Consider the following 12,554-nt stretch of genomic DNA (forward strand, 5'->3'; position numbering starts at 1 on the left):
ACGTGGATCAGTGAAGTCGAATAGCTGTAGTGTCTGTCTCATGTTTTTGGAACATAGCTTTTTGCTGTGGACACCAAATCTTTCTGATAAACCTGTGTGTGATCTCTGATTCGGGCTTTGCACTCTTACTGGACGTTTGTGTGCTCTCACCCTCCAAACAGTCAGCGCTCGCGCTTTGCTGGTTGTGCTCAGCTAATAGAACAGCACCATTAAGGATCTGGCACCACGCAGCTAAGTGTGCTGTTGCTCACAGCATTGTTCACTCTCAACTGCTGGCCAATTTGTTTGTGCAGCTTAGTGGCAAGAAAACTGTTTCAGTATGTGCTGCTTAAGAGTTGTTGTTAGCAAACTGTACTGAGGAAGTGTGCTGCAGTTATTTCATAATGCTTTCAAATGCAATTATTTTGTTTATTTCAAGATTGTCTGCAGCATATCTGGCTGCAAACCTAGGGTGTGTCAGAACAAAAAGATGAAATATTGCTGATAAGGATTTCTGGCAAATGCAGGGATGAGCTATCTTGAAAGCTTAGCGTGCGGCGTAATGATGGTCTGCTGGCAAAACAAATTATCCTTCATCTGCCTGCAGCATCCATTAGATTCAGTTATATTTTCCAGTTACCTTGTGTTGTGTCAGAAGACACGGTCCAGTGTTTTTAGCAAGTGTCATCTTGCCATCCATAATAGGAAAGGTGCAACATGGGAATCTCCTAAAGATCAGGAGGTGAAGTTACACTGCGTGCTGTGACTGCAGTATTTACCTCATTCTCAGCAGATTGATCCAAAGTAAGATTCTTGCAAAAAGCAAAGCCAACCTTTTTGAAATGGAGGCTTCTTTAAAATATAGATGCTGAAACTGGAGGTGAAATTAATTCTGAAGAAATATTCTGCTTTAATATCACGCTAAAGATAAAATTAATGTGATGCGACCAAACAGCTGAATGGCGCCCTGGTGCTGCTGCTGCTGCTGCTGCCTTTTTCTCTAATGGAATATTGCTCATTTTATCTTAATTATTTACTTAACAGACTGAACCCATGGAATAGAAGATGCAATGGATATTTCTTGCACAGAAGGTAATAGAAATGCCTGCAGTCTTGTTCAGTTGCTGTTCTTGGTGTAGTTGAAGTGATCTTTTTAAGCTTACTTCACTCAAGATTCTGAGTAAGAGAAACATGAGAACAGAGCTCTTGGTTCTGAATCTGTAAAATGACATTGAGGTAAGCTGCAGTGGTGAGAGCTACAGAAGCACAGTTTGTGGTTTAAGAGTAACCGTGCAGTTCTGCATGGCCCATTGCAGTTATAGCACTTGAACTGGTTGCATTCTTCTATATCCAAAAGCAGCATGCTGCTTGAATGTAGCCCGTGTAGATAGGAATATGTGGCTGCAGATAGAGCTTCTTCTGTAGCCCTAAATATAGCCAGTGTCATGCCAATCAGAAATAATGGATATAAATGTTTTACAAAGCTTAATTGCAGATGTTTATTTTGGAATTGATAGGGAGACCATAATGTTCTCATGCAGACAACATTAAAATGACTACTTCACGTTGCCAATTACATCTTTCAAAAAGGTATTTAAAACAAATATTTCTAAAACCGTCTGATTTCTGAGAAACCAAATTAACTTCCCAGCAGTAATTAGCACTCGTACGTTGTGATGGAAGAGATGCTGTCAGTGCGTAGATGCAGCCCGCCTCCTTGAGTGCTTTGAATGCAAGTGGAAGTTCAGATTTGTGCCTAAATAGGAAGAAGTCTGATAGCAGACTGAAAAGGCAGCTCCTAATGGATCGACTTTGTTTAACAGTAACTTCACACACTGAGATGATGGTGGTTGCTTGTAATTACGCACTATTGCCATAAATGTAATATGCTGTAAAGGATTAAAAACAATACTACATTGACCCCCCAAAAACCTGATTTTTTTTTTTCTTTTTCTTTAGAAGAACACTGCTGCCTTCTCAATGGAAGTGATGTTACAAGGACTGTCCCACTGAGATCAATGAGGTGTACTGCTCATGGCCTGCTTTTCTCACGGTTCTCTCCCCATTACTTTCATGCTCTCGTCTTTATGTTCAAGGTTTTGTTGTTGTGAGCGCATGCAAACCTGTTTAAAAAAAAAAAAAAAAAATACTAAAAAAGTCACTGTTAAATGTAGAACCGTATTACATGTAAACAACTACTTTTGAGGTCTTCAGAAACGCAGAACAACGCCTGTGTCTGCAATTGCTCTTCTGTCGTCTCAATCCCAAGCCTCCATCCTCAAGGGTCTTTTATTTTACTTTTTTCTCCCTTTAGCAGTTTGGTTTTCAGTGTATGAACCTTTCAGAGGAGTGGTCTGTGCTTGTCCTAAACGGTTTTTTTGGTGGAACAGTTTTGTTTTATCGACGTGTGGAAATGGTTTAAATATCTTTTATTTAAAAAAAAAAAAAAGAAAAAAAAAAAAGAAAGAAAAAGATAAATGACATGTATAATTACAATTCAATGACCTTTTGTATTTTATTTTTCAAAATAAATGCTTTAAATGTGACTTTTTTTGGCCTCGGAGTTGGGGTTGAAATGATTCACATGTTGATGGCTGAGATGGAAGGTGTCACCTTTGACCAATCTGAGCAGTCACAGGCACGGGTTGATGGTTGGACTGGGTGACTTCAGTGGTCTTTCCAACCTTAGTGATTCTATGAGTGATCCTTTGATTCTGTCTCATGTCTCGGCTGTGGATCTCTTCCAGGTTTGATGTTGGATGAGTTTTCTTTGCTTTAGGAGCTGAGCGATGGGGCGAAATGAACATGGGTGCCCACTGAGAGGTGCATGGGCTGTAAGGTGGCGTTTGTTTCCCACAGGGGTAGGCAGGGAGGTTTGAGCCTTTCGAATTCGTTCACCCAGAGCAGTTGTGTTGGGACAGGCGGTGATGGTGGGGAAATGGCTTCTAAAGGACATTCCTTCCAGCCCATAGCAGTGCAGTCAGATGGATACCCCAAAGCTCTGAGCACCCGTCAGCCACTCAGGGACATCACTATTGAGGTAAGTGGCGATGGTTTGGTTTGGGGATTTGTTTTGGTTGTATTTTCTGACCTGGCACTCAACCCAGTGAAGGTACCTCAGGGTTGTACACTGAGTTTCTCTTTACCCAAATTCTGCTTCTTAACGATGTGAAAGAGCTTTATTTTCCTTCATTTCCGTTAGCTACTGTAGTTCCTCTTGCATTTGATAAACCAGAGGCAGACGCAGGCTTTTGGGTGCCTGCGGGGAAGCCTGCTACCCAACCGGGCACCAAATCCTCCTTAGAACTGAAGAGATGCAAAAGTGAGGCGGGTGCGCCCCCTGGTGCCCGCGCACCGCAGTGCCGCCACTCCGCGCGGTGAGGCCCGCCTCGCTTCCCGCCCTTTTCTCCGCGCGGCCGCAGGTGTTTCCCCGCAGTTCCTCAGCGCGGCCGCCAGATGGCGGTGTGGGAAACGGCGGTCTGAGGGGAGGGCGCCGCCCTCGCCTGTCACGCCGCCAGAACCCAGCTGTGCTGAACCCACTGATGCTTAACAGGACCTGGCAAGGTGCTAAGCCACAGCTGGCGTTTAGCTGCCTAGTTAATACTTAATTAATCGAGCACCGGGCCTCCCCCTGCCCCACGTTGGTGTGAGGAGATTTCTGCTGGCAGGGAGCCTTTCCCTCACACACCGCATGTCTTGCTCTTACGCATCTCTCCATGGCCTAACGCAGAAGCTGTGGTGTGCTCCATCTCAATCTGTGCCACTTCTCACTAATAATCAGTTACACTGTGTGGAGTTTTACAGTCTGATTCACAGCGAGTTCAGGGATCCCCGCCCTGTATCAGAGCGTCTGTTTGGTCTTTGTACACAGATTTATTAGGATTGCTGTATCTGGACGCCTTGTCTGTTCTGCTTTGCTCACGCAAGCAAACCTTCGTATCTGAGTGCCGCAGACAGAACACAGGGCCAAATACAGCTCCCATGGGTTGGCTTTATTAGCACCCATGTGGGTTGGCAGATCCCTGTGTTGGGTTCATAGATCTCTGCTCTGATGGCATTTGGTTGTGCCATGGTTGGGTCACTTTTCTGTAGGGATACAACTTTGCCAGCAGTGTAACCTCAGAAGGTGTTTAGGAGAAAGTTGCTGCAGCCAATATAGAAAAGCTGAGGGTACAGCAGTGCCTTGAGAGGCTTTTTTTGTTTTTAATCTTATTCTCAGCACACATTCCTAATGCAGCTCTGGGGCTGCTGCCATTGCCCAGGGAATGAAGCACGACCTGCAGGTCCAGTTCAGTAACCTTTGTGTGTGTGTTTGAGGCAGCATCTGAGCAGTCAGAAAAGCTCGGGGAAGCAGACCGGGCCATTCCAATGACAAGGCGCTCGTAAACCAGGAGGAGGAATCTCTGGTAGAGTTGGATGGTGCTGACATGGCTCAAATAAATATTTGATTTAGAAATCATGTTGTTGAGCGATGATGCATTCTCCTTAATTATCTGTTGAGTCAGCCCTGGACATCCTTGAGCATGAAATGGATGCGTTTACTTAGTTACAGGGTTTGTTTATTTATTGCGATGGTTAGTAGAGACGTGCTGTTGTGGCTGGTTACCCACTGCTAGTGCCATATTCGTCATAAAACCCTGCACTAATTATGGGCTGAGGTCTTATGATGTGAACCTCGCTATGGAGGAGGTTGTGCAGCAGTTCCAAAGATTATCATGTGAACTCATTAACTTACACAGACGTTTTCTTTTCCTAAACCTTGCTGTCTTGCTAAGGGAGGATCATGGTGTCTGTATCCGCAGTTAGCCACACACAACGGTTAATCGTAGCCATAAATATTTCATGTCGCTACTTCTTGTTGCTGGGGATTACAAGCAGTCGTTATGAAACATTTATGTAGTCGAAAAGCAGCGCCCAGGTAGCAGATGCTCCTCCTCCTTTAATAATTTACAGCGATCGGAGGGAGGCGGGGAGCGGGACGGGACCCCCAGCGGTGTCAGCGCGTCCGGGCGCTGCGATGCACGGCAGCCTTTTACGTAACGCGGGGCCGCCGCTCCGCACCTGGAGCCCGGGGCGCGCCGCCGCCAGCAGGAGGCGGGAGCGGCGCGGGAGCGCGCTCTGCCGCGGGCCTATCGCTGCCGGCGGGCGGACCGCCCTCATCCCGCTAGCCAATGGCAGCGCGCGGCAGTGCGCTGCGCGGCCAATGGGCGTCGGGCTCGTACCCCGCGGCTGGTGGGGCCGTGGTGGCGGAGGAGCCCCGCTGGCCGCGGCCCAGCCCCGCCCGCCGGTGCCGGCGCTGCCCGTGGGCCGGTCCCCGTGCAGCCGCCAGCGCGCGCCCCGCCCGCCACGTGACCGTCCGCAACCGCGTGGGGTGGGAGGGCGCCCGCCTGACCGGGGTCTCGCTTCCCGTGAGCAGTGCCGCGGCTGCTGCTGGGCAGAGCCAGAGGGATGGTGGTAGTCACAGGGCAGAGCAAAGGGAGCGGAGACCCGGATGAGGCCATGTCGAGCTCGGATGCAGAGGATGACTTCCAAGAGCCAGCCACTCCCACGGCCACCCAGGCGGGCCAGGCGCTGCCGCTGCTGCCCCAGCAGGTAAGGGCTGCTCGCTGCCCAGCCCCGAGCGTCGCCGCTCCCGCTGCTCAGCGCCACGAACCCGCGTCTCTCCCGGGCTGTCAGCGCAGGTTCAGCTCGAATTGGAGCAAAGCCCTTTAATTACAGCGATTGCTCCCCTTCTCCATCCTGCTTGAGCTTGACAAATACAAGTAAGTCTTTATTCTGACAGCGAGGCGGCTTATAGTGTGATGCAATGTGATGCTAAGATTTTGGGGCCTGCTGTCAGCTTCATTTAAGTGCATAATCACTGATTTGCCAGTGTGCTGTAAGGGAACCAATGGAGCAGCAGCCAAGTGCAGGTGCCAGGGTTGGCCTGGGACTATGTATCTCCTCCCCTTTTTATTCATGCATGGGAAAGGAGGAGTTGTTTTTGTTTTGTTTTGTTTCTGATTTATTTTGTTCCTCAGTAAGAGCCAAAAGGAGGCATTCACACTTTTAACAGATATCTGGTATTAAAGCTGTAGTGACCAGTTCTGTTCCAGATTTCTATCTAAAATTCACCCAGACAACATCCATGGTATGTAAGGTGTTAACCCATGAAGCTCATTGCTTTGTGGCAGAAGGGCAGAGGCATTTGTCAGACCAAGTTTTGTCACGGTGCCACAGATTGTATGCTGGGTCTTCTGCAAATCCCCCCCCGCTTGGCCTGCGTGTAACTTCAGAGCACTGGGGGCTCATTTCTGACAGTGTGATCGCTTTTCCAGTTCCCAGAAGTCGTCCCACTGAATGTAGGAGGCATGTATTTCACTACAAGGCTGTCAACGCTGAGGCGTTACGAGGACACGATGTTGGCGGCAATGTTCAGCGGAAGGCATTACATCCCCACGGATGCCGAAGGCAGATACTTCATTGACAGAGATGGAACTTACTTTGGGTACGTGCAGTGTCCTCACTATGCTTCCAAAGTGGTGACTGAGGGAAAGGAAAACTAAGTTTTACACTTGTTTCTTCTAGTTGAATGATGTCTGTGGAGTAGGTTTTAGGAAAACGGGGGTGGTGTGCATCCACGCCTTGAAAACATCTCAGAGAAAAAATGAATTGCAGCGCGTCACCACTGGAAATGATTTATTTTCTTCTTAAGGGCTTAAGCTTTACAGTGGAGAAGGAAAAGCAGCTGATGATGTTCTAGAGGACAAATTCACATCATCTGCTTTGGAACATCTGCTCTCAGAGTATCAAGCTGTTTTGCTGCTTTAAAAAACGATGTATTTGGCACTCAACTGGTTTATACCCATCTACTCCATTAAAATTACAGTGATTAAAGAAATATTTTAGTTCCCCAAAAATTCCTGTTTTAATGAAGATCTTTTTTCATGTTAATCACATTTTTCAGTATCTATTTCCCCTGAATTGAATATGCAAGGGGAGGTATGATTAGGCTTTAACTAATGCATTTCTGACAATAAAAGTGGACTTGCAACGCAGTTTCTGTGCCTGTGATGGGCTGTAGTTTTATAAGAAAAAATTACCAAGGTACATCTGCTGTCTGGTAAGGGGATAACTTACCTCTGGAGCTCTTCAGAAATACGTTAGATTAAAGCACAACTGGGAGGGGGGGGGGGGGGCAAACAGCACTTTAAAAAGTATTTCTTTGAATAATTTTTGCTGACAGTGCCGTATACTTTCATTTTCAGGATTCATTTTGAACTTTGTAGCCTGTGTGTAGCTTGTTTTATTTTTAATAAAAATAACCTGATGTTTCAACTCTGTCTGAAGTGATGTGAGATCACTAGAAAAGACAGACATCATTTCTTGCAGTGTTCATAGGTTGGGGTCACAAAGCAGGTGTTGCAATTTAACTTAAGGTACTTGTTTGTCCTTGACGTCTCCTTAGTCCTCTGCTGAATGGTTGCTTTATTTTCAAGGCATGTTTGAACTGCACTTTAATGTGGGTCAGAAATAGATTTAGCCACTGTGAAAATATAACAATTTTACGTTTGGCAATTTAGAAGTTCCTGCCATCTTGTTGGAGAACCAATTTGCTTGTGATGTTACAGATCTGAAGTCAGATTGTAGTGGGAACAGAGAGCCAAGTTAGCACTTGTTACGTGAAGGTTGCAGTAATGCTTGTTTTACTTGATATGGTCAGCAGTACTTGATGAATGCTTATCAGGTGATTTATTTTCCACTTTAAAACTCCAGGGGTTTAACAATGTCTCAAAATCACAAGGAAAAATTCTTTTTTTCTCTCTTTTTTTTTTCTTTCTTATTGTATGAATGGATATGGCCCTGATCCTGTGAAAGGAGCACCTCCTTTGCAAATGCTCCATCCATTCGCATGGAGCCTCAATTCTGAGTGGGATAAAATGTCCACATGTCTGATTCGCCAGGAGAATCAAAGAAGTTTTTGTCCCAGATTGAAATTTGGAATACAGTGACTGCAATCTCTTTCCCATAGAATGGCCTTTTCTATTTTAAGGGGTTTCTCCCTCAACTCTTTGTTAAAAACATTGGCTGGAAGTGTAACTCGTGCTTCTTTCAGTTACTGAAGATTAAGGATTTCTGTCTCAGTAGAGTAAACAATGAATACACGGTGTTTCCTTTCCCACGCACAACAGTTCTGCTGGAAACTTGTTAATTCTCAGTGTTTTGGTCCTTCTTTCAGAGACATCCTTAACTTCCTGCGGTCTGGTGACCTGCCGCCCAGAGAGCGAGTGAGGGCAGTGTACAAGGAAGCTCAGTATTATTCCATAGGACCACTGCTAGACCACCTGGAGGATGTCCAGCCTCTGAAGGGAGAGAAAGTGAGGCAGGCTTTCCTGGGCCTAATGCCATACTACAAAGGTAAATAAACAAAGCACTGTGACTGTTGTTTCTGCCATGATTCAGGTAGTTGAGTGGTGCTTTTAGGCCTCCTTTCAGACTAATTCCATCATATGTCATAAGTTTCTTACATATCTTCCGTGCTGCTTAGACCTCTGAGGCTTTCACATGAGATTTGTTCCTGCTGCATCTGAGGTTGTGAATGTTTTATGCTGTGTTCAAAGGGAGCCAGATCTAGGCCACAACATGCAAGGCTTAGCACTGAGCAGGAGCATCTCTGTGCCTCCCTATTTGCTCCATTAGTGCCTGCAGTGGAATCGGTTCAGGCACATGGTGAGGACACCAAGCTCACAAGACAACAGAGACTGATTTAATTAACATAGAATGTATCTAGTGCATCCATCTTTGTGGTACTGCTAATACTACATTAAGAATAACATGTAAACACTGATACAATACATTTCATGTGGAAAAAGAATGGATTTAATGTCTTTCACTAGGTGTTTCATTGTTACTTTCAACTTCTGTTTCTTAGATCATTTGGAGCGGATAATTGAAATAGCAAAGCTTAGAGCTGTGCAAAGAAAAGCAAGATTTGCGAAACTGAAAGTCTGTGTCTTCAAAGAGGAGATGCCCATCACTCCCTATGAATGCCCACATTTCAATTCTTTACGTTTCGAAAGAAGTGAAAGTGAGGCAAAGCTGTTTGAGCATCACTGTGAAGTGGATGTATCTTTTGGACCTTGGGAGGCCGTGGCTGATGTGTATGACCTTCTGCACTGTATTGTGACAGACCTGTCTGATAGAGGGATAACTGTGGATCATCAGTGTATTGGTGTGTGTGATAAGCACCTGATAAATCACTATTACTGCAAGCGTCCTATCTATGAGTTCAAGATCACTTGGTGGTGAGTTGTTTTGTCCAGAATGGTGCAGGAGATGAAAGGACTTCTAGATGACAATTGCTTTTAATATTTTTGCAACATGTCTCTGGAAATGCGTTGCTGCTAACATATATTGGAATCAGCCTGCTGAAATGTTGGCTAGTGCTTAGCTGTTCAGCGAAGAGGGACCTGTCACAGAGGTTGAAAAACCTCTGCAATATTAAAAAACCAACCAAACAGCCTGAAACAAGACTGTTGGCTCAGGTACCTTAATGAGGCACAAAACAAAATCACCTCGTGGAAGTTACGGAGAGGAGTGTCTGACGTTTATTTTTTAATGTGCCACCTACTGTGTGGCTGCAGTCCCATTGTCTGCAAAGTGGGTGTGATGGATCTCAGCCTCAGGTGCTAGTAAGTAATGCTGATAGAACGTGGTTCCATTTTACACACTTCAGAGTGTTCCAGTCACTATGCAGGCCTGCCACTGTATGGATTGAGTAACACCCTGCACAGAGATCCTGCAAGTGTAATTTTGGTGTAATAGACAACTAAAAAAAATAGAGGAGTATTGTTGTGAAGATTAAGCTATATGCATATTTTAAAAATTAAGAATCTGCATTGTGAAGTGTAATATTTAGTTGTTTCTGTTGTTATAAAAAGGAACAGCAGGTTTGGAGAATATTCCTCATTGCTTTGTGGAATAATTACCGTTCATGAAAGATTTGTGCCTGTTTTTAGCCTTAGAAATTCTAACTGTTTACAGCATCTACAAAGAGAATCTATAGAATCAGGTCATTTGCAGAGGCTTTTGGTGAACGAGTAACTCCATCTGTACGTTCCTATTAGCAGAAGTATTAAGAATATTTAATGTGTATTATTTTATTACTGATTCTTTTTACAGTCTGTGCTATTAAACTTTGTTCCAGAGCTAGTCAAATGATGAGGCAAGTGCTTCCTTCTCCTCACCTCTTCAGTTAAATCTAACTTCCAGCATTCCTGCTGGCACTTCTCTGTGCGATATCAGCACCTTTGTTTCTTCCTTCGTATTCTAATATCTCTCCAATTGCCCACCAGTGTATCTGGGAAGTACATTTATTTCCATGCTGAAGGAGGCAGCTGTTGCAGAGCCGTGTTCTTTCCAGAAGGTAATTTGTGCACTTCTGACGTTGGCAACCATCTGCTGAAGCTCCATTTCTGTGTGTCCAAAGCTGAAGGGTAGATGGAGCGATCTGAGGGTGCTGCTGTTGTGAGCTTCAGAAAATGCAACTACTGTTCAAAAAGACCCCACCTGAGGGAGGCTGGAAAGTAGGTGTCTGCATAGTGCATTCCTTTGGACTCCTGAATCCAAGATTCTTGCTTAATTAAACTTCTGACCAAAATACTTTACAGACCTATTAATTATGATAAAAAAAACTATCGCTTACCCGAGATAATTCTTACAATATAAAAACTTGACATAAAATTGTCTCATAAAAATATTTTGAGAAGGCTGATTTTGCTCTGAGTAATGTTCACACTTCTCTGTGTTTAATTTAGGAATTTTTATTGAATTGTCTCTCAGAGGCGGGGACATAAAGTTCTTAAGAGCTCTTTGCAAGTGCTTATTTGGAGTTCATTGCTGTCAGGTGCTGAGTTTCAGGTCCAGAGTTGAAATTGCAAAGCACAGTGGTGCTGGGAGGAGGGAGATGAGTGCCACTTAGGTGTATTTGAATCTTTCAATCCAAATTTCTTTGGATTTAATTGTTCCTTAAGTACTGATTGTGTTACAAGTCCCTGTGCCTCTATTTGACTACCTACAATTACAAGTCAAAGAATCTTTCCCTAAATTGAGAGGAAGCTTGTATGATATCTGCTCTACTCTGCTGCCTTCTCTCCCCAAGAATCTTAAATTACAACCACGGTTTGGAGTAAAATGATGTAAAACCTTAAAGCTGAAGCTTAGAAACTTTTGGCTGCCAGTAAACTTCTGAGTTTATTCAGGGGCTGCAATGAGAATCCCGGCTGCACTGGAATATTCTCTTGTTATTTTTCTGCCACTTCCCATATCACACAGGACATAACTCTGGTTTGAATTACAGCACCACTTATTGACATGAAGCAGGCTGTTTTGACAGTGATTATTTTTGGCTTTAAGTGTTGTTCAGCTGTTCTCCTAGAGAAACTGTGACAAAATTCCTGTTAGAACCTTGTTTGTTATTTCTTAATGTGCACGTGTTGCTATTTTGTAAATTTTTTCCTGTTAATTGTTTAAATAAGTGAGAAAGTAAGGAAACTGCCTGACCCAAAAGGTGAAGATGAAAATCTGGGTCTGTATCAATTGCATCTTAACTGAAACTTTCATCCTTCTTTCGTATCTTCCAGAGGACAGAAATAATTAAGTGCAATATTGAAGGAGGGAACAGAGAGTTGAGCCGCGTGCTTTCATGTAACTCATCCATGCTGTGTGGTGATTTGTACCAGTTAGCAATACTGTTACTAACTACGCTTGTTCCAAGCAGTCTTTGTTTACAGTGGGTTGATTATATTGCCTGATGTGCATTTGGGTTTTGACAGAAACAGCAGAGTGGTGCAGGCAGATGTCAGGGGTGTCGTCCAGTCACTGTTTTATAGGATGTTCCTGACTTCACTGGCATGTAGCATACGTTCTGAAATTCTGCGTTTGCTACAGAGATGTGAGTCGCTGATTACTAAATCAGTGTTTAAGATCATTGGTTTTTTATATCATAAATATGATATTATTGTCTAATTAAACTAAATACCTATGTAATACCGGGTTGTTGGTTTTTTTTTCCTTCTTGTACAGGCATTTCTTTATATCTGGCTAGAGGTTTGTTAGGGCACATTTAACTGTTTCTCTGTCTTTTTGTCACTTTATTATCTTCCCTGCTACTTCTCCATACACATTACTCTACAGATACCCTGTGGCTACAAGCTGCTGCAATTTTCTTGGGCAACTTGGCCACCCAGAGCATGGTCTCATGTTATCACTGTGATGTTGTGGTGGACATCATCTCTGCAGAAAGGACAATGTATGTCAGTCCATTGTGCTCATTCACTGTGAAGGAAAGATGGTTTTCATTCCGTGTTCTGAGACAGGATGAGTGCAATTTTGGTTCCAGATTGATGTTCAGGAGCACATTTAGAAACAGGTTTTATTTTTTTGCCCTTCTAAATGAGAAGTCTGAAATGTTTTTGAAGTATGGCTTGCATAGCTGGGTTTCAGAGCTATCTCTGATTTTAATGAACAGCAGGGAGTGATTGTGAAATAGTCAGAAGGTTGTTGTTTAAAAAGTAGAGCTGTTAGATAGATTTGAA

At 44.1% G+C, this 12,554-nt stretch overlaps 1 protein-coding gene across 1 annotated transcript; it reads left to right on the plus strand.

The window, feature by feature from the left end:
* Positions 1-5,427: 5,427 nt before the first annotated feature.
* On the plus strand, positions 5,428-9,267 carry KCTD7 (potassium channel tetramerization domain containing 7; the record flags this gene model as incomplete). Its single annotated transcript, XM_079545159.1, has 4 exons — positions 5,428-5,571; positions 6,297-6,466; positions 8,198-8,376; positions 8,891-9,267. 4 exons carry the CDS (start codon positions 5,428-5,430, stop codon positions 9,265-9,267), a joined length of 870 nt encoding a protein of 289 aa, XP_079401285.1.
* Positions 9,268-12,554: the final 3,287 nt, after the last annotated feature.

This window comes from Tetrao urogallus, assembly GCF_951394365.1.
Source record: "Tetrao urogallus genome assembly, chromosome: 20".
In the NCBI taxonomy this organism is placed as follows: domain Eukaryota; kingdom Metazoa; phylum Chordata; class Aves; order Galliformes; family Phasianidae; genus Tetrao; species Tetrao urogallus.